This window comes from Salmo trutta, chromosome 21, assembly GCF_901001165.1.
Source record: "Salmo trutta chromosome 21, fSalTru1.1, whole genome shotgun sequence".
In the NCBI taxonomy this organism is placed as follows: domain Eukaryota; kingdom Metazoa; phylum Chordata; class Actinopteri; order Salmoniformes; family Salmonidae; genus Salmo; species Salmo trutta.
Genome location: NC_042977.1, coordinates 38743965 through 38765193, shown reverse-complemented (window position 1 = coordinate 38765193; position 21229 = coordinate 38743965). Strand labels below are relative to the sequence as shown.

At 45.4% G+C, this 21229-nt stretch overlaps 2 protein-coding genes across 9 annotated transcripts in view; both read right to left on the bottom strand.

Moving 5' to 3' along the window:
• Positions 1–1860, bottom strand: part of LOC115157389 (receptor-type tyrosine-protein phosphatase S) — a 122704-nt gene extending 120844 nt beyond the window's left edge. For 7 of the 8 annotated variants that reach the window (XM_029705589.1, XM_029705594.1, XM_029705588.1 and 4 more), the window contains exon 1: positions 1540–1858. The gene's annotated coding sequence lies outside the window, so the exon portion shown is untranslated. Of the gene's footprint in view, positions 1–1539 lie in introns of all 8 variants that reach the window. The other variant, XM_029705593.1, reaches the window with a different exon arrangement.
• A 12839-nt stretch (positions 1861–14699) lies between these two features.
• Positions 14700–18377, bottom strand: LOC115157388 (protein fem-1 homolog A-like). Its single transcript, XM_029705587.1, has one exon. It carries the CDS (start codon positions 18204–18206, stop codon positions 16353–16355), a length of 1854 nt encoding a protein of 617 aa, XP_029561447.1. The 5' UTR covers positions 18207–18377; the 3' UTR covers positions 14700–16352.
• Positions 18378–21229: the final 2852 nt, after the last annotated feature.

The window sequence follows — 21229 nt, the reverse complement described above, 5'->3', positions numbered from 1 at the left end:
TGTTGCTTCTCAGGTTTCTTGCACAGGATTGGTGAATATGTTATACTGTCTGAGGTCTACCGGGAACCAGACCCAAGTTCTTCAGGCCCAGTCCAAGACCCAGGCCTACACAGAAACCATGGTTTCAGCAGCTGCGTGTAGCAGTCGACCCTGTATCTGTCTGAGTAGGTTAACACTGGACACACGTTGGTTGAATCATGGCTGTTTCCAAATCATTTCAATGAAATTATGTTGAACGACGTGGAATAGATGCTGTGAACTGACGTCTGTGTCCAGTGGGTTAACTTCATGTGGCTGAGATTTGTCTTAACCTTTGGGGGAAGAGAGAAAAGAAGGCCCTACTCTGGCAGGTCATATTGGTCTCATTAGCCAGGTATAAATGTTTAGTAAATATCTATCAGTTTTAAATGACTGATAAACTCATTAAATATGAATGGGTGCATGGGTGTGATTTGAAGCAATTAGGGATGTGGCAATTGGTTGGAATGAAAACCAGCCTACACATGATGCCTCCCAGGGGATGGAGAGAGCATCTGTGTTGAGAGAAATACACAAACAAAACAATTAGGCCTCCACTCGGATCTGATCTATTCAAACTGCTGCCAGAAGGCCTGTCTGTACGGTGAAATAAGCAATTAAAACAACAAGAAAAGCATGGTGGTTAATGAATGTATTAAACGTGTGCTTGGTTTTGTCTAAGCAAACAAACCCTGAGAAAATGTGTCAAGGTAAATCGAAACCAGCAAAACATTTCTGTAGCCTAGATGGTTCCTGAAAGGGTGCTCGCATTTAATTTGGTTTTATAGGGTTTTAAATGCGTCAACACATAATATTAACAAATGGGTAAAACATAATGAATATTTCATGTTTTTTGCAACAACGCTAAAGGGAGAAGCAGGTTCCTAATAGACGAAGCGACTCCATGGTCTGTAGAGTAGTCTCTAAACGGTCCATCCGCCTCGCCACCTGGTGTCATGACATCGCCCGATTTATGGCAATTGGATGGTCGACCCTCGATAAAGGCCTATAGCCTACAGTGGAGAAAACCCCGTACCTATAATATAGGCTCAAATTGGTTAATAACAATAAAATAAAGAATACAGAAAATTGGTCACTCTTCCATGATGACCGACGCAACAAACTAAAGAGGAACAAAGGGGCGACATGTCGCTACTTGCCAGCTAGAGAGGGGTCGCTCATGAAGCCTCTGTGATGAGGAGAAGGCGAGAAGCTGGGTGGCAAGAGGGCTGGCTACCGCCGACGACAACCGGCATATTATATTATTCTCAATCAGAAAACCCAAGCTCACCCAGTTGCATTCAAAGTCACAAGTAACCAAAAACAACACCAAACAAGGGTGTTCGAAAGAGATATCAAAATGTACCCATAACTTATGTCTAATATAGAACAACAGCCAAACAGCCGGTCGAGGTGTGAATTAACGATCAGGGCGCGGTGCTCAATAATAAATAAAGAAAATGTATTAATTACTCGTGCATATTGCAAAACAACCTCTTTTTTAAATCTATTTATATTTACCTTAATAGGGAAAGTGAATGTTCTGTCTTCTTTTCGGTCGGATAAATTCATGTGGATGGACTTTCAGATGGCAGTTTCCCTTGAACCCCGGATAGAAATAATAATCCCATTTGACAGCTGAGCTCCTCAGAAAGGTTTTACTTTTCCGCAGGGAACGCAAGCTTCCTCTCGCTTCTCAGAAGCCCTACAGGACCGCTACTCTGCGCTCGTGTGTCGGGGGACCATCTCCGGTCGGGTAGCTTTAAACACTGCTGGTTGATGTCAATGATACTACCCGTCTTACTCCTCAATACCTTTTCCCCCTCCCTCCATCTATCTATCATTTCTCTCTTCCCTCTCTCTCTCTCGCTCTCTCACACACGATTAGGTCCCTCCCACGACGCCCTCCCATGACGTCATGCAGTCAAGATCTCCAATAGCAACCGCATCCCTCTCCCTTGTCTTCCAAACCTTTTCCGTCGTCTCAGTGGACCGCTGACTGGTACTAAAGAGACGTCTGCTGTTACTGGGCTATCATGTCTACTGTATCACTTATGTAACAAATGGGCTCCGCATGTCATGGACTAGATATGGATAAGAAGAAGGGAGATATTCAGAACTTATTATCAGACTCATTCACAACTTATCAGAATCATTAGGGTTACATATGAGTAGCGTACATTTAAATTGCCTCCCCACTGCACATCATCCCCAGGTCGTTGTTTGTTAAAGTAGATCCTGTTGAACTATGAAAGATGCAGAGAACAATTGTTTTGATGGAATTGGATTTCCAGAATCAAACATCTAACACTCAAACCTATGAACACAGGCTATCCCACTGATCATATCAAAATACACATTTCAAATGTCAAGGACCTTCCCCAAACCTGAAACACAGAGAAGAGTTACACTACATGACCTAAAGTATGTGGACACCTGTTCATCGAACATTTCATTACAAAATCATGTGCATTAATATGGAGTTGGTCCCCCTTTGCTGCTATAATAGCCTCCACTCTTCTGGGAATGCTTTACACTAAATGTTGGAACATTGCTGCGGGGACTTGCTTCCATTCAGCCACAAGAGCATTAGTGAGGTCAGGCACTGATGTTGGGCGATTAGGCCTGGCTCGCAGTCTGCGTTCCAATTCATCTCAAAGGTGTTCGATGGGGTTGAGGTCAGGGCTTTGTGCAGTCCAGTCAACTGATCTCGACAAACCATTTCTGTATGGACCTCGCTTTGTCCACGGGGGCATTGTCATGCTAAGTGGGAAAGGGCCTTCTCCAAACTGTTGCTACAAAGTTGGAAGCATAGAATCATCTAGAATGTCATTGTATGCTCTAGCATTAAGATTTCCTTCACTGGAACTAAGAGGCCTAGCCTGAATCATGAAAAACAGCCCCAGACCATTATTCCTCCTCCACCAAACTTCACAGTTAGCACAATGCATCGGGACAGGCAGAGTTCTGCTGGCAGGCACCAAACCCAGATTAGTCCATCAAACTGCTAGATGGTGAAGTGTGATTCATTACACCAAAGAACGCATTTCCACCGTTACAGAGTCAAATAGCGTTTGAGCTTTACACCACTCCAGCTGATGCTTGGCATTGCGCACGGTGATCTTAGGCTTGTGTGCGGCTGCTCGGCCATGGAAACCCATTTCATGAAGCTCCGGACTAACAGTTCTGTTGCTTCCAGAGGCAGTTTGGAACTTGGAAGAGAGTGTTGGAACCGAGGACTTTCGATTTTTATGCGCTACGCGCTTCAACATTCTGCGTTCCCATTCTGTGAGCTTGTGTGGCCTACCGCTTCGCGGCTGAGCCGTTGTTGCTCCTAGACATTTCCACTTCATAATAACAGCACTTACAGTTGACCAGGGCAGCTTTAGCAGGGCAGAAATTTTACAAACTGACTTGTTGGAAAGGTGGCATCCTATTCAACGTGACGGTGCCATGTTGAAAGTCACTGAGCTCTTCAGTAAGGTCATTCTACTGCCAGTGTTTGTCTATGGCGATGGCATGGATGTGTGCTTGATTTTATATACCTGTCAGCAACAGGTGTGGCTGAAATAGCTAATTCCACTAATTTGAAGGGGTGTCCACATACTTTTGTATATGTAGTGTACTGCTCTTGATACTGTGCCAGAGGAGATGCAGAGAACCAGGTGGACATTGACATGAAGCTCACGTGATGGAGGCAAGCCGTACCCAACCTTTACTGTTCACATGCACACAAACACGCACACACACACTGCCATATCAGCAGAACTGACTCCTGGGATTTCAGTTCACGATGTGAGATGCGGTGCACATGTACATATTCAAACCTGCCCTGACACAGAATCAACTCTGATGGCTTACTGGAACTGTACACACACACATATTACCTCTCTCTCTCTCTCTCTCTCTCTCTCTCTCTCTCTCTCTCACACACACACACACACACACACACACACACACACACACACACACACACACACACATTCCCCCCCCCCCTCTGTCTCTCTCCCTCTCTCTCTCTCTCTCTCTCTCTCTCTCTCTCTCTCACACACACACACACACACATTCCCCCCCTCTCTCGCTCTCTCTCTCTCCCTCTCTCTCTCTCTCTCTCACACACACACACACATCCCCCCTCTCTCTCTCTCTCTCCCGCTCTCTCTCCCTCTCTCTCCCTCTCTCTCTCACACACATCCCCCCTCACTCTCTCTCTCTCTCTCTCTCTCTCTCTCTCTCTCTCTCTCTCTCTCACACACACACACATCCCCCTCTCTCTCTCTCTTTCTCTCTCTCCCTCTCTCTCTCTTTCTCTCTCTCCCTCTCTATCTCTCTCACACCCCCCCTCTCCCTCTCTCTCTCACACACACACTTCCCCCCCCCTCTCTCTCTCTCTCTCTCTCTCTCTCTCTCTCTCTCTCACACATCCCCCCTCTCCCTCTCTCTCTCCCTCTCTCTCTCTCTCTCTCTCACAAACACACCTTGTCTCCTCTCTTTCATCTAGGCCTAATATGCTTTCACCAGTCCAGTTCTTTATGAGTATGTACTTATTATTATAATCTTTATTTATCCAGGTAAGTTTCTTTATCCAGGTAAGTCATTATTTTTATCCAGGTAAGTCTTTAATGTCAGAGCCAGAAGACAGCGCTAACTCTGGCTCCTCTACATCAGAGGGCGGGGACACCGAGGACAACGTCGAGGCCAACACCCCCAGCACGTAAGAGGGTTTGACACATACGTCGGGGGAAGAAGAAATCTACTACCACCCCGCTACCACCCAGGACGGCCCCCAGTCCAACAAGAGCTAGATGTCTTCTGCTGATCAAGTAAGACCCTGATGTCCGCTCACCTCAGTGTTCTCAATAAGGGGTTATGACCCTGACATCAGCTCATCTCAGTGTTCTCAATAAGAGGTTATGACCCTGACATCAGCTCACCTCAGTGTTCTCAATAAGAGGTTATGACCCTGACATCAGCCCACCTCAGTGTTCTCAATAAGAGGTTATGACCCTGACATCAGCTCACCTCAGTGCTCTCAATAAGAGGTTATGACCCTGACATCAGCTCACCTCAGTGTTCTCAATAAGGGGTTATGACCCTGACATCAGCTCACCTCAGTGTTCTCAATAAGGGGTTATGACCCTGACATCAGCTCACCACAGTGTTCTCAATAAGGGGTTATGACCCTGACATCAGCTCACCACAGTGTTCTCAATAAGGGGTTATGACCCTGACATCAGCTCACCACAGTGTTCTCAATAAGAGGTTATGACCCTGACATCAGCTCACCTCAGTGTTCTCAATAAGAGGTTATGACCCTGACATCAGCTCACCTCAGTGTTCTCAATAAGGGGTTATGACCCTGACATCAGCTCACCTCAGTGTTCTCAATAAGAGGTTATGACCCTGACATCAGCTCACCTCAGTGTTCTCAATAAGAGGTTATGACCCTGACATCAGCTCACCTCAGTGTTCTCAATAAGAGGTTATGACCCTGACATCAGCTCACCTCAGTGTTCTCAATAAGGGGTTATGACCCTGACATCAGCTCACCTCAGTGTTCTCAATAAGAGGTTATGACCCTGACATCAGCTCATCTCAGTGTTCTCAATAAGAGGTTATGACCCTGACATAAGCTCTTCTCAGTGTTCTCAATAAGAGGTTATGACCCTGACATCAGCTCACCTCAGTGTTCTCAATAAGAGGTTATGACCCTGACATCAGCTCACCTCAGTGTTCTCAATAAGGGGTTATAACCCTGACATCAGCTCACCTCAGTGTTCTCAATAAGAGGTTATGACCCTGACATCAGCTCACCTCAGTGTTCTCAATAAGGGGTTATGACCCTGACATCAGCTCACCTCAGTGCTCTCAATAAGGGGTTATGACCCTGACATCAGCTCACCTCAGTGTTCTCAATAAGGGGTTATGACCCTGACATCAGCTCACCTCAGTGTTCTCAATAAGGGGTTATGACCCTGACATCAGCTCACCACAGTGTTCTCAATAAGAGGTTATCATTTGTACCCACTGAAGACATTAATGACTTTGATGTCCAAATAGATCTATTCAAGTTTTTCTGTATTCTGAGATTGCGTGAGTTCTTTGGTGAGTGAAATTTACATGACTCCAGTTGAAATGTCATCCTCAGTGAGATGTATACATCGGTCTACCATGCTAATGAATAGACTTACCTGTCCTACTGTGAGTCAAGGAGGAGATGGAGCCATTAACCCAGCTGAGGAACCTGAGAACTCTGAGAGAACCACATTTAGAGCAAAAAGTTCATTTGTACCTCCCCCCCAAACGTAATGCCTCCATAAAAACCTTCTGTAGGATTGTTGAAAATGATGTAGGTGACTTACTGAAAGACAAACAGAAACACAAATCTTATGAGAACCTGAGTAGAGACGAGAGAATTAACACATTTTTCCTTTATGAACAAGTGTTCTAAATGTCAAAACTATTTCTACAGTTTATTAGCGTACACCTAATATGTTCCCCTGTTGATGATGTTCATTATACATTAAGGTTTAACCAAAAGATGAAATGTAACAAAAATGAAATACAAAATTATGTGAAATTGAATGAAGCAATAATGTATGTTGATGCGAATATGATGTACTATATTCCATTATGTTTCTATATGATAACTATAGCGTAATATATTTAATATACCATATAGTATTTTTTAACAGTTTCACTAATTCATTTTAATTAACTTCATCATTATGACACACCCCTCACTACTGTCATTGGTTACACTGACTGTACTGTGTGTCTACATAACCTGGTTGAAGTATTCATGACATCACCTTGAGGAAGGCACAGTGATGCCGAAACGTTGTTAAATACCCATTGGGAGTTTATACATGGAGTGTGCGACTTTCTTTATTTTGATCGTTTAGAGCCAGAAGAAGGATATTAGATAAAGGGGTTTAGGGGAGCCCCTGCCAACGCCATATTGCTCTCTATGCAGTTTGTTTCTGATAACACAGAAAGGTTGGGGATAAGGCAGGTGGTAGGGCAGGTGGTAGGGGCTAGGGCAGGTGGTAGGGCAGGTGGTAGGGGCTAGGGCAGGTGGTAGGGCAGGTGGTAGGGCAGGTGGTAGGGGCTAGGGCAGGTGGTAGGGCAGGTGGTAGGGGATAAGGCACGTGGTAGGGGATAGGGCAGGTGGTAGGGGATAGGGCAGGTGGTAGGGGATAAGGCAGGTGGTAGGGGATAAGGCAGGTGGTAGAGGATAGGGCAGGTGGTAGGGGATAAGGCACGTGGTAGGGGATAGGGCAGGTGGTAGGGGATAGGGCAGGTGGTAGGGCAGGTGGTAGGGGATAAGCAGGTGGTAGGGGATAGGGTAGGTGGTAGGGGATAGGGCAGGTGGTAGGGGATAGGGCAGGTGGTAGGGGATAAGGCAGGTGGTAGAGGATAGGGCAGGTGGTAGGGGATAGGGCAGGTGGTAGGGGATAAGGCAGGTGGTAGGGGATAAGGCAGGTGGTAAGGGAATAGGGCAGGTGGTAGGGGATAAGGCAGGTGGTAGGGGATAGGGCAGGTGGTAGGGGATAGGGCAGGTGGTAGGGGATAAGGCAGGTGGTAGGGGATAGGGCAGGTGGTAGGGGATAAGGCAGGTGGTAGGGGATAGGGCAGGTGGTAGAGGATAAGGCAGGTGGTAGGGCATAGGGCAGGTGGTAGGGGATAGGGCAGGTGGTAGAGGATAAGGCAGGTGGTAGGGGATAGGGCAGGTGGTAGAGGATAGGGCAGGTGGTATATGGTTGGTTTTTGGACCAGGTCTCTCTGTCATGTTTGAATATAACTATCTGAGCTACTATGGAAGAAGGATGCTGAGCAGCCCAGCTTCCTTTGGACAGATCACTTTCTAGTGTTTCCTTTGTAACTACTGACACCAAGTGGCTGCCAGGAGAAGTACCGCTTTGTTTACCTCAGCTTTCCACAGTCTGGGTTACCTTCAGTAGTGCCTTGCAGATAAATATATGAAATCAAACAGATGCCATTTTAACCCTCTATGGGATAACTTTTTATTTTGGGGGGGAAAAAAATACTTCATCCAATTTTTGGGGAGCTTGGGGGTCCCTGACAAAATAACCCTCATAAAATTTGTCGCCCCCCCCAACCAGATATTGGTTTGTTGCCTCGAGGCAACAATGTGCTACGAGGATACTGAAACACCAAGGTTTTCTTTAGTAGATATGATGAGTGGAATAAGGAAAACAAGCAATATATGCATTAGAACAAGTTTTATTTTTACAAACATCAACCACAAATAGTTCCAACCAATCACAATTAGAAGCTTTCAAGTAAAAACATCAAAAAATCAAATAAACAAATGACTACTAATTACAACTAACACCTCATGTATAAATGTTTCTCATTTCATATAAACCAACATTCAAATGACTGTGTGTGTGGAGGGGTTAGCCTATATGTGCGGTGTGTGTGTTTCAGTGTGTCTGAATGCGTGTTTGTGTGGGTTATTGTTTGTTTATTGTTTCTCTTTTTGACAAAGCACACTCTGATTTCCTATTCTGTGTGGAACCTCAGGAAGCAGTTGCTGGTGGATGTGAAACAGAGGTGGACATCACATTTCTAGCACTTGGCGTTTGGTGTACCTGTGCATCCTGGTACCTTGCATCTCCCTTCTTTTCATCCATAATCATCCAGTGGGCTGTGGCATCCAGGCGCACATCAGGGACTGGAATTGGAGCGGTTCCTTTTCTCCTCTTCTCCTCATACTCACCAGCAATTGTGGAACTGGGACGACCTTTCTTGTGCTCCAGACTCTTTCCAATTTTGCAAAGGCCTTCAGCGATGTATGACTTGAAGGTATACAGCTTCATTTGGTCCTTCTTTCTCATGCCAGTGCCTTCACAATCTCTTCAGTAGAGCATCCAGGTGGTCACGATTATCATATCCAGGAAGTGGAACACCAGCCGGTGGTACCACTTCTTTGATCTGATTTTGTTCCGGTACAGTGCAATCAGTTAGTCAAGCAGACCCACCCCACCCATATCCTTGTTGTATTCTTTCACCACAGCAGGGCAGGGGACTTGGGTGATCATCTTTCGCTTGCGATCCCACCTGTCAACCCCAGGGACTTTTGATGGCCTCCCATCTATTCAGTATCATGGTGACAGCTACTTGGGACACTCGGCAGACTTTGTTCCAAAACATGCGGGTGCCTGGTAAACCAAACAATGACATGTACTCCACAATACCCAGGAACTGCTCCAATTCTTTTGTAGTGAGGTTAAGGGGCTTGTTTGCGTTACATTGTATCGCATATAGATTTGACTGCCCTACAATAACTTCCAGAATGTGTTCAGAGAAAAACTGCTTGAAGTACTGGAGGGCGGACATGAAATCATTAGATCTTGAAAGCAGGCCCTGCCATTCTGGGTAAGCATTGAAGTATGAATTGTGGGGTGTTCTCCTCCGGGGTAGGCGTGGAACATCAACCTCTGCTACATCTTCATCCTCAGTCTCATTGTCAACAGACAGGCATTCTCCTTTAAAAAAGAAAGCAGGAAGCATACATTTGAATGTGTCATATACCCTTATTCATCCACTGACATGCATGCAAACAAACACACACACACTACTAACTGACCCCTGACCTCCTAATTGTCTCTCAAACCTGATTCGGGTATCCACTCTTCCTGACTCTCCTCAAGCTCACTGTCAGAGGGAATGACCCTAACTGCTCGATGATGTTCCTTCCACCCATAAAATGTTGTGTCCATTTCCTGTAAGTATCAGTAGATAGTAAAGGAAAAACATTGACTATGGTCATAATTATGCATCCGAGGACATCTATACACTGTAGCATGATATTGCCCGAACAAAAGTGGTTTAACTGCACAATGTTGCCCTGAGGCAAAGAACCAAAAAACAGTTTTAGTATATGAATAAAAACAAAATAAGTCTTTAAACAAATCAAACATACTTCTTTACATACTCATGCACATATTTTTTTTATATAAAGTTATTTCAATTTAAACATGTTAAAAAGTGATTTTATCTTACCAGTAGATGGTACTGTGTCCCATGCAGCTTTGCTTCCTGAAAGAACTGCTCCACCCCCAGACAAAGGGCCACACTCACTTCAGCCCCTCATTTCATTGGACAGAGACATGTCAGGTGATATTATACACTGCTCAAAAAAATTCTGGGAACACTTAAACAACACATCCTAGATCTGAATGAAAGAAATAATCTTATGAAATACTTTTTTCTTTACATAGTTGAATGTGCTGACAACAAAATCACACAAAAATAATCAATGGAAATCCAATTTATCAACCCATGGAGGTCTGGATTTGGAGTCACACTCAAAATTAAAGTGGAAAACCACACTACAGGCTGATCCAACTTTGATGTAATGTCCTTAAAACAAGTCAAAATGAGGCTCAGTAGTGTGTGTGGCCTCCACGTGCCTGTATGACCTCCCTACAACGCCTGGGCATGCTCCTGATGAGGTGGCAGATGGTCTCCTGAGGGATCTCCTCCCAGACCTGGACTAAAGCATCCGCCAACTCCTGGACAGTCTGTGGTGCAACGTGGCGTTGGTGGATGGAGCGAGACATGATGTCCCAGATGTGCTCCATTGGATTCAGGTCTGGGGAACGGGCGGGCCAGTCCATAGCATCAATGCCTTCCTCTTGCAGGAACTGCTGACACACTCCAGCCACATGAGGTCTAGCATTGTCTTGCATTAGGAGGAACCCGGGGCCAACCGCACCAGCATATGGTCTCACAAGGGGTCTGAGGATCTCATCTCGGTACCTAATGGCAGTCAGGCTACCTCTGGCGAGCACATGGAGGGCTGTGCGGCCCCCCAAAGAAATGCCACCCCACACCATGACTGACCCACCGCCAAACCGGTCATACTGGAGGATGTTGCAGGCAGCAGAACGTTCTCCACAGCGTCTCCAGACTCTGTCACGTCTGTCACGTGCTCAGTGTGAACCTGCTTTCATCTGTGAAGAGCACAGGGCGCCAGTGGTGAATTTGCCAATCTTGGTGTTCTCTGGCAAATGCCAAATGTCCTGCACGGTTTTGGGCTGTAAGCACAACCCCCACCTGTGGATGTCGGGCCCTCATACCACCCTCATGGAGTCTGTTTCTGACCGTTTGAGCAGACACATGCACATTTGTGGCCTGCTGGAGGTCATTTTGCAGGGTTCTGGCAGTGCTTCTCCTGCTCCTCCTTGCACAAAGGCGGAGGTAGCGGTCCTGCTGCTGGGTTGTTGCCCTCCTACGGCCTCCTCCACGTCTCCTGATGTACTGGCCTGTCTCCTGGTAGCGCCTCCATGCTCTGGACACTACGCTGACAGACACAGCAAACCTTCTTGCCACAGCTCGCATTGATGTGCCATCCTGGATGAGCTGCACTACCTGAGCCACTTGTGTGGGTTGAAGACTCCGTCTCATGCTACCACTAGAGTGAAAGCACCGCCAGCATTCAAAAGTGACCAAAACATCAGCCAGGAAGCATAGGAACTGAGAAGTGGTCTGTGGTCTCCACTTGCAGAACCACTCCTTTATTGGGGGTGTCTTGCTTATTGCCTATAATTTCCACCTGTTGTCTATTCCATTTGCACAACAGCATGTGAAATTTATTGTCAATCAGTGTTGCTTCCTAAGTGGACAGTTTGATTTCACAGAAGTGTGATTGACTTGGAGTTACATTGTGTTGTTTAAGTGTTCCCTTTATTTTTTTGAGCAGTATATATATTATTTTTATCCCAAAAAATTCAAGGGGTGGTGTGAGGTCCAAAAAGGTTGTTTGTTGCCTGAGGGCAACAACATGCCATAGCGGGCTAACATGTAATAGAGATGCTTATCCGCTCCACATATAAATGTACAAAGTGTATACCTATTGCCTATAAACAAAAAGGTTTAATCAGAGGTCTTATATACTGGAAGCCATGATGGAATGTATCTCCTCACACAGTAGCATGCATATTTTACTAAATATGAAGGCCCGCTATATACAGTTGTAGTCTTCTGCCACAGCAACCGGGGGACTGCCAGTTTCCTAAACAGGTTTATGAGCTAGGGCCATAACTACAGCGCATTCTGAAAGTATTCAGAACCCTTGACTTTTTCACATTTTGTTACATTACAGCATTATTCTAAAAAGTTTCCTCAATCTACACACAATACCCCATAACTACAAAGCGAAAAAGAAGGTTTAGATTTCTCTCAGATGTAAATTCAGACCGTGCATCCTATTTACATTCATCATCCTTGACATGTTTCTACAACTTGATTGGAGTCCACCTGTGGTAAATTCAATTGGTTGGACATGATTTGGAAAGGGGTGGCAGGTAGCCTAGTGGTTAGAGCGTTGGACTAGTAACCGAAAGGTTGCAAGATCGAACCCCCAAGCTGTGGTCTAAAGGTAAAAATCTGTTGTTCTGCCCCTGAACAAGGCAGTTAACCCACTGTTCCTAGCCCGGAGGTCGAAGGAATTGTCCGTAGAGCTCCGAGACAGGATTGTGTCGAGGCACAGATCTGGGGAAGGGTACCAAAAAGAATGGCCAGACAAGACAGCCTGCTTGGAGTTTGCCAAAAGGCACCGAAAGGACTCGACCATGAGAAACAAGATGCATGGTAGTGGCAGCATTGTGCTGTAGGGATGTTTTTCAGTGTCAGGGACTGGGAGACTAGTCAGGATCAAGGGAAAGATGAACAGATTAAAGTACAGAGATGTGTAGAATTGCAGGAACTCGGCTGCAAAACTACCCCCAAAATATTGTAACGCAAACTATACACATTTTATATTTTTTAGTCCAACTGCTGAGTTAGTGTTAGTGGCTAATTGTATACAGTAGCTAAGGTGAGGTCCAATTCAATAATTGGACAGTCCTTTTTGACCAAATTTCATTTGAATAGATCGCAACGCTGGGTGTCAGCAATAGGCCTACGGTGGAAAGACCTTGCATACCACAGAGCTAGCTGCAGAAGCTATTAGCATATTGTTTTCTCTGCTTTCAAAAGGGGGCCAGGTGTTGAATCGACCAGATAGGCCAATGGGCAGAAAGGGGGTCCGTCTATCCCAGTTCCTTCAGAGGGAACAGGGAGTCAGGGATTGGGGGTTGTTTTTTAGGCTGAGGTCTACTGACACTTCTGTGACCTCTCTGAAGTTCACCCCATGACCTCTAACTTTTTAAAGAAAACTGAGACCAACTGAATTTAACAGTAACTGTTTAACATTGAATAATAATCGTTAACATGAACAGCCATTAAGAGGGATAGCCCCATAACGATAAAACTGTAGGCTATGGGAAGTGTAAAAACATGGCAGTATCAAACTGTGATCAATAACTTAAATTATCATAATTTTACAATAGGCTATTGGCTAGGGTCAGAAGTAGATGATGAGACAAAATCAGTTCAACCAAGGACCAAACTCATTGTAGACTGGTTTCTGGGGCACGGTCCCCGCTAGTCATCCAGTGACCTGACTGACTATGTGTATTACCTTACCGTAAACCTGTTTGCAGGGCAGAGACTGAGGCGAAAGACCCCTAAAATAGCAGTGGAAACGGTCCCATCTCCACCGCTGCCCCACACTAACATAGATTACACTCTATTTATATGCTGGGTGGCAAAATATCAAGTTTCTGTTTGGCTTTTTCTCTCTCACCACATCTTCTGTAACTACAGACAGAGAAATGGAGGGAGAGCATGTTTTGTTTGTCACTTGAGAACAAAATAAGGGAATAAAATACATTTTTGATACTGGAATAAAATATAATTTAGAAACATAATAGAAATGTAAAAGGACAATCTAACACAAATCACAGGTATTAGTTACTACCCATAGTGAAGGTAGACTGTGGTGACAACCCAAATATGACACACAGTGGAAAAGGGGCAGCTATCCTAGCGGTTAAGAGGGTTGGGCCAGTAACCGAAAGGTCAAATCCTTCAGCAGACAAGGCAAAAAAAATCTGCCGATATGCCCTTGAGCAAGGCACTTAACCCTAACTGCTCCTGTAAGTCGCTCTGGATAAGAGCCTCTGCTAAATGACTTAAATGTAAAGAGTGAGGGAAGGGAATAAATATGATTTTGACTAATGGGATACATCTTTTGACACATTTTGTCATCAATTTGATAAAAGCTGTATCCCTTCTAGCCATTAACAATAAATAGAGCCAGGTGGCTTTCCTGAAAATATGACATGACCAATAAGAAATGCCTGGGACCCCCTAACGACAGACTACAAATAGGGCCCAGAGTTTTTCAGGGCCAGGTCACGAAATAACCACACCAACAGGGAAGGCCTAGGGCTCAAACTTGAACCCTTTTCAGTTAAGTGTAGTCAGTCTAATAGGTAAGCTGCATAGGAACCCGTAGAGCAGGGAAGTATAGTGTGTTCCTCCATCAGGCCTATTTCAATCCATCTATATATAAGGGCCTCCGTAATACGAGTGTTAGTCCGTCTAGCAGTCTGTTACTCCTTCATAACCCCTCTGGCAACCTCACTGGTCAGAGAGGGCTGGTCACTGGCCTGGCCAGCCCTGTACATGCAGCATAGGAACACAGTGAGAGGGTTAAAAGGTGAGAGGAGATAGTCTACTGCTAATGAAAACAATGGATTGGGAGTGTTGTAATAGTGTGATTTAAGCAGTTATCAAAAGTGATTGGAATTAATGTAACTGAATTGAGACTGGAGAACGGAACTGTATTGCATTAAACAGACTTTGCGCTTATCAGGAGTCAACTGCTCCACAACAATAGCCTAACACCCTAATAAATAAATAAATAAATGTGAGCGAGAGGAGATAGAGAGATTCAAAGCATCCCCTAGCCAACACAAACACCCACCTGCTGCAGGGATACTGAATTTTATTCAAGTATCTCAACACAGTTTTGTTCTGAAGTTACCATCAGTTAAATGAATACATCAGTTGTTGAGAGAGAAAGGCTGAGAGTCCATAGCCCAGATGTTGTAAAGTTACCCTTTAGAGAGAGAAAGGCTGAGAGTCCATAGCCCAGATGTTGTAAAGTTACCCTTTAGGGTTTCATTTTTTTCAAAGTGCATTCAATCAGGTGGGTTTTTACAAAGGGACAAACAGAAACAAATGAAAGCATGTATGATAAAAATAAGACAACGCAAAACTGAGACTGTCAAAAAAAGAAAAAAAGAATAAGACTAAAAGATGCAGTGTGTGATCCATTCCTCATCCTCATCACCTGCATCTGTGGTTAATAGTAGCAACTCTGGGTTTTGATATGAACAACGAGTGACTGCATAGATTCCATGGGCTGTAGATAGCTAGGCTTGAATAGATTACCTGATACTGGGATCAACAGTCCATAAACATTCACTCAGGTTCTCTAAATCTCCTTTCTCACAGTATCCAAGCTGTCCAGAGGGAGACTTCCAGAGATTGACCAAGCTGTAAAACACGTCGCACAGTCTAGACAGAGCTAAAGAAGAGATGCAGGCTAGAACACACTGTATTCTTATGAGAGTTCCCATGCTAGTCTGCACTCCACAGTTGTTAGGTGCTCCATTCGTAGTAAGATAGTTCAGTAAGATAAAGCTAACCTGTAAGATCACACATTTAGAGAACCGATATAAGGCTAGAGGTTTGGCATAAAATGGTTTTCAAACACTCCTTAAAATGTCAAAGTAAAAGGCAGGGGATTAAATAATGCTCAATTGATGATAAAAAATACATCGATAACAAGCAGCCAAGCACACCGTGTGTACTTTGTTTGTTCAAAGGATGCTTCTTGATAAACTTGCAAAACAAGACAGATTTAACAAACAAGCCATCCTATTCACTCTTTAAGGCTCATGTCATGCAATATTTGATCATGTCCTATCAAGTAATACAGCTTCCATTCCCACCCAAAACATACAGGCACCACCATACTGTTCTTTCTGTGAGCAGTCCTCCATCATATTGAGAAAAACAGAAGAAAAATGTAAAACAGAAAGCATAAAAGCCTACGTTTTCTTTTTCCCCCACCTGCAAACAAATAGCAACCTAGCACTTAGAACATGTCCACGTGTTAATAATAGGTCATCTAAAGAGAGCATGTAGCCACAATTAAGATGCTCCCAGTCTGTTGTCAGTATAATGTTTAGTGGCCGGGAGGATTATTGCTGTGATTTGGTCTGAATCTGAGACGGCGCTCACAGTCTGGAGTTAGGAGAGGCACAGAGAGAAGAATAACCATGGGAAAGGGAGGTAGGCTTGGGTAAGGTGAGGGGAGTCAGGGGGACATGGGTGAAGATGATGGGGGTCCTTGTTGAAGGGTTTAAAAGGCGTCTGGGGCAAGGATGGGGACAGGGTGGGGATATTTAGTGCAGCTCAATAAACACCTCCATCTCCTCAGAGATGAGGCCCTTGTAGGGCAGTCTGTGCTTCTCAATGGCGCGTGCCGCCAGGCACTGCAGAGTGACGTAGTTGAGGGGGAAGAGGGCCGGGTGCCCGTTGCTCTGTTCGTCCAGCAGGTTGTATGCTGTCTTCCTCTGGGCGTTGGTGGCGTCGAAGTGTGCCCCCGCCCTCACCAGCAACGCCATGATCTCCGGGCAACCGTTGCTGGCGGCGATGTGCAGGGGCGTGTTGTTGTCACAGTCCCGCGAGTCCACGTCCGCCCCGCACTCCAGCAGCAGCGAGGCCACGGTCTGGGAGGGGAAGCGACCTACAGGGTAGCGGCCCACCGACGTGGTGTCCTTGTCCACGGCCATATGCAGGGGGGTGAAGCCTCTCCTTGCCCGCGGGTTCAGCTTTAGTAGGCGGTACACTGTCTGCTTCTTCTGGTGCTCTTGCTCCGCGGTGCACTCCAGCTTCTCCAGCAGGAACACCAGGTGGAGGATGATGGACAGGGCCTTGGTGAACTGGGGGGCTTCGGGGGGGCTGTCCCTCTGGGCCACCGCCCTCTCCACCTCCCTCACACTCTTCCCCAACACCCCCATCAGGTCGTGGAAGGTGACTCGTGTGGCCAGGGTGCCCTTGGCCCGGTCCTGCAGCACGAAGGAGAAGAGCTCGGCGAAGGATAAGAAGCTGCTGGCCGTCATGGGGCTGAGGGGGTCCAGGTTACTCTGCTGCATGTCCAGGGCGTACTTCCACAGGCTGATACAGCGCTCAAAGTTGCCTGAGTCGGCGTAGACGGCCCCTCTGTAGCGGATGTAGTAGGAGGTGTCGGGGTGCGAAGGCCCCAGGATTCTCTCTCGGACCAGCAGGGCCTGCATCCGCATCTCATCGGGGTCTGTGATCAGAGCCTCCAGCTCCTCTGCCATGCTCACCTCACGGGCACAGTCATAGGCAGGGACAGGGGGACCTGGAGGGGGCTTGGCCAGGAGTCCCACCTTGTCAGCTGGTTGTCTCAGCTCCATGGCTCTCCTCCAATATCTCATGGCCCCCAGGAGGTCTCTCTTCTTATCCACAAAGGTGGCCCCCAGGAGTTCGAGAGCATCAACACGTTCTTCTCGCGAGGAGTGGGGCTGGTGGGCGAGGTACTCCACAATGTTGGTGTGCCCCGTAACGCTGGCGGCCAGGAGAGGGGTCATGCCGTATCCGTCCCTCTCCATGCGGGCATTACATTTCAGCAGCATCTTCATGATGTCCAAGCTACCGGACTCGGCGCAGTCGTGGAGTGCAGTGTTGCCTTTCACACTTTTGCGGTTGACATCGGCCCCCCGCTCCAAGAGGAACTTGGCTATCTCTTTGTGGCCCTTGTAGCAGGAGATCATCAGGCAGGTGTGGCCATGGCGGTTGGCTACCTCCATATCGGCTCGGTGTTCCACCAGGTAGCGGACAATCTCCAGGTGACCATCGAAGCAGGCAGCGCGGAGGGGCGTTGAGTTGGTCAGCGTAGTGTTGTTGACAGAGGCACCGTGTTTAAGGAGTGTGCGGACGACAGGGAGGTGACCAGCCGCCGAAGCCGCCCATAGCGGGGGAGCCCCTTCAATCGTCTCGCCGTCAAAGTTCACCGAGCCTCCTAGTTCCACGTTAGCTTTACAATGTTCAAGCAAATAGTCGGCAACCTCTAAGTGTCCGTATCGAGAGGCAATGAGGAGGGGGGTGCCTCCTTGCGTTTTCTCCTCGGCGAGAGCCTCCAACTCCTCGGGACTTTTGTTACTCAGCAACTTCTGGATAAGTTTCAGCTTACCATCTCTGGCCGCGTTGAAAACCGCCGTCGTGATATCCATTTTAACGTCTTTCGGCTCTCTCACTGGCCATCAACCCCCTAGCTACGTTTGTAGAAAATTAGGGAAGGGACTGTCTTTTCAAAATAATAAAAGAAACCTTGTTCGTGGCTCGGTTTGTCCCTGGCATTTCTCTGCCATTTTAAGGCTGCTGTCAAGATGGCGTTTGTGTTCTTTGACAGATCTATGTTTACAATATACGCTTAGCATCTTGGTTTATGTAGTCTTTGAGAAATCATTTCACGAAGGATGAAACGGCACTTTCCTACTGATTGGAAATATAATTCCCATGAGCCATTTCGCACGAGTGAACTCAGCGCTAGATGGTTTAAAACGGGAAGTGAAGTTTTTAGGCGAACGTGTTCCTCGTTCACTAGAATGAATAAGTAGCTTCCTTGTAAACGTATTTAAACTACAATCCCCAAGAACCCCGAAACACAAAGAGCAGGCTCACCCTAAAACTCGAAACGAGTGGCATCACTTTATATTTTATAGAATAAATATTAATGGTTCTTTATTTCTGTCGTCAACCTTTTGTACGGAACATATCTCTCACATCTACACTGATACAAAAATACTTTTAATTAGGGAATATAGTCTGTCTTGTGCTGTCTGTCAGCTATGCCGGTGAGAGTAGCTAATTAGGTGCTGTCCAAGGTGCTGAATTATTATTTGAAGTAGGCAAATGTGTGTGTGGACTCCTTCACATAAACTAGGCCCCTACGGATCATTCCCAAATCCCAAATAATATATATTTTTCAATAAGCATGACATGCAAATACTATTTTTTAAATACCATCAATCTGTGCAGCATTTTGGCATAGCTTGTGTCTTCATTGAATGATGTGTGAGTACTAGATCCATAGGCTGCACTATAGTCTATTGAAATCAAATAACGGTGGATGTATGGCATATATACACTGAATTGACACACATTAGGAGCACTAGAACAGCCTCAATTCGTCAGGGAATGGACTTTACCAAGGTGTCGAAAGCGTTCCACAGGAATGCTGGCCTGTGTTGACTCCAATGCTTTCCTCAGTTGTGTCAAGTTGGCTAGATGTCTTTTGGGTGGTGGACCATTCTTGATACACATGAAAACTGTTGAGCGTGGAAAACCCAGCAGCGTTGCAGTTCTTGACACACTCAAACCGGTGTGTCTGGCACCTACTACCATACCCCGTTCAAAGGCACTTCAATTTTTCGTCTTGCCCATTCATCCTTTGAATGGTACACATACACAATCTGTGTCTCAAGGCTTAAACATCTTTATTTACTCTGTCTCCTCCCCTTCATCTACACTGATTGAAGTGGATTTAACAAGTGACATCAATAAGGGATCATATCTTTCACCTGGATTCACCTGGTCAGTCTATGTCATGGAAAGAGCAGGTGTTCCTAATATTTATCAAGCTCAGTGTATGTTGTTGGCTATTACCATAGGCTACTTAAACTGGTAGATAGCAAACAGCAGAGGGCAGCAAAAACACATATTTTTTCACTGCTGGGGTTAAGAATCACTGGAGACAGGATTTTGAGATGTTACGGTACTATTAGAATATTTTATTGTAAAATTGAAAAAGTACAGAGAGAAAAAGCCCCAGTAAGCATTCTGTATCATTCATATCTGAAGAAAACAGGAAATAAAAATAATAAATACAAGGAAAAGTAATAAATATGACCCAATAAATAAGCAAATAAATTAAAGCATATGAACTTTATAATTGTCAAAGCAGCAAGTATAGGAGAGACATGAGCACTCTAAGAGAGCTGTGGTTTCAAAGACATCATCATGTCCCCTTCTTCTCCCCTCGGCATTACCCACAACTCTCCTAATCCCCATCTCTCAATCATCTATACATTTTGTATATTGTGCTAAGAAACTGCTGAAGTAAGACACAATCTTCAAATGCCAACCCCAGCCACCACCACTATCTCCCCTATCACCCCTACCCCTCTCTATCCCTCCCCCAACCATCACCCCATTACCTGAAAAGATTTGTGTGCTGACTATTATGGAATTAAACAGATATCCTTATTTACATCAGGCTATATCCTCCTTTCCCATGGCATTCAAAACACAGTACAGAATCATACAGTCTCATTCATGAGAATGGCATGACCCACCCCCCCACTCCCTCCCATTATCCAAGTCCCCTTATCGTCCAAATCCCCAAGCCTCCAGTTGAGCAGTAAGGATGGATATAGGTGGATTTTGGCAGTAAACACACAAAAACGCATAATAAATCTTCAAATGAAAATAGAAGTCTTGTTTTTTTATATACACATCACCTTATAGAGGTAGTGCAGTAGGAATGCTAAGTATACATGTAGTCATTTGATTGAAAGTAACATGGCTTCATTCAGGTAGTAGTTAATAAACGCATATAGAAAAAGCACAGTAAACTATCTTTATATACCCCAACCCCCAAAAAGCATATAACCCCAGAACCTGAATAAAACATAGAAATATACACATAGATTTCCAACCATCTGCTTGGCAATAATAGCATTAATTTAGCCTTCAGGATACTGCTTTATATTTATAGGATGAGCAAAGGTCAAATGACCTGTCAAGTTACTGTAGTGCACTGCTTGTCTCTTAGTGCAACTAGGACTACTGCTATTACCTCAGGATCTGAATCAAACATGAAGACTGACTTTCTTCCTGCATCAGTCGCAGGCCAAGCTCAGCGTACCATAGAAATATAATTCCTAGATGGGTTTTTGACCCTCAGACCAAAGCAATTTGACTGCTCCCCCCACTAATAATTATATTACTACGCTGCTAACAGTGTTGAGAGGCTGCTGGTCAGTAAACTTTTCACAGAGGCATGCATCATGAAAGCCGACAGTGTTGTCTTAACAGTCAATATAGGAATTTAACTTCTGTCCTATAGAGAAATTCTATTGTCCAGTTCAACTGACAAGCGATTTAAATGGAGTTGACCTTTGACTCTAAACAAAACGTCCCGTTTCTTCCTTTGAATACATCTCTGTGAGGAAACAACATGCGGATACAAGAG

Excerpts from the sequence above, each read along its gene's own strand:
- LOC115157388 (XM_029705587.1), bottom strand. The coding sequence starts at position 18,206 with ATGGATATCACGACGGCGGTTTTCAACGCGGCCAGAGATGGTAAGCTG.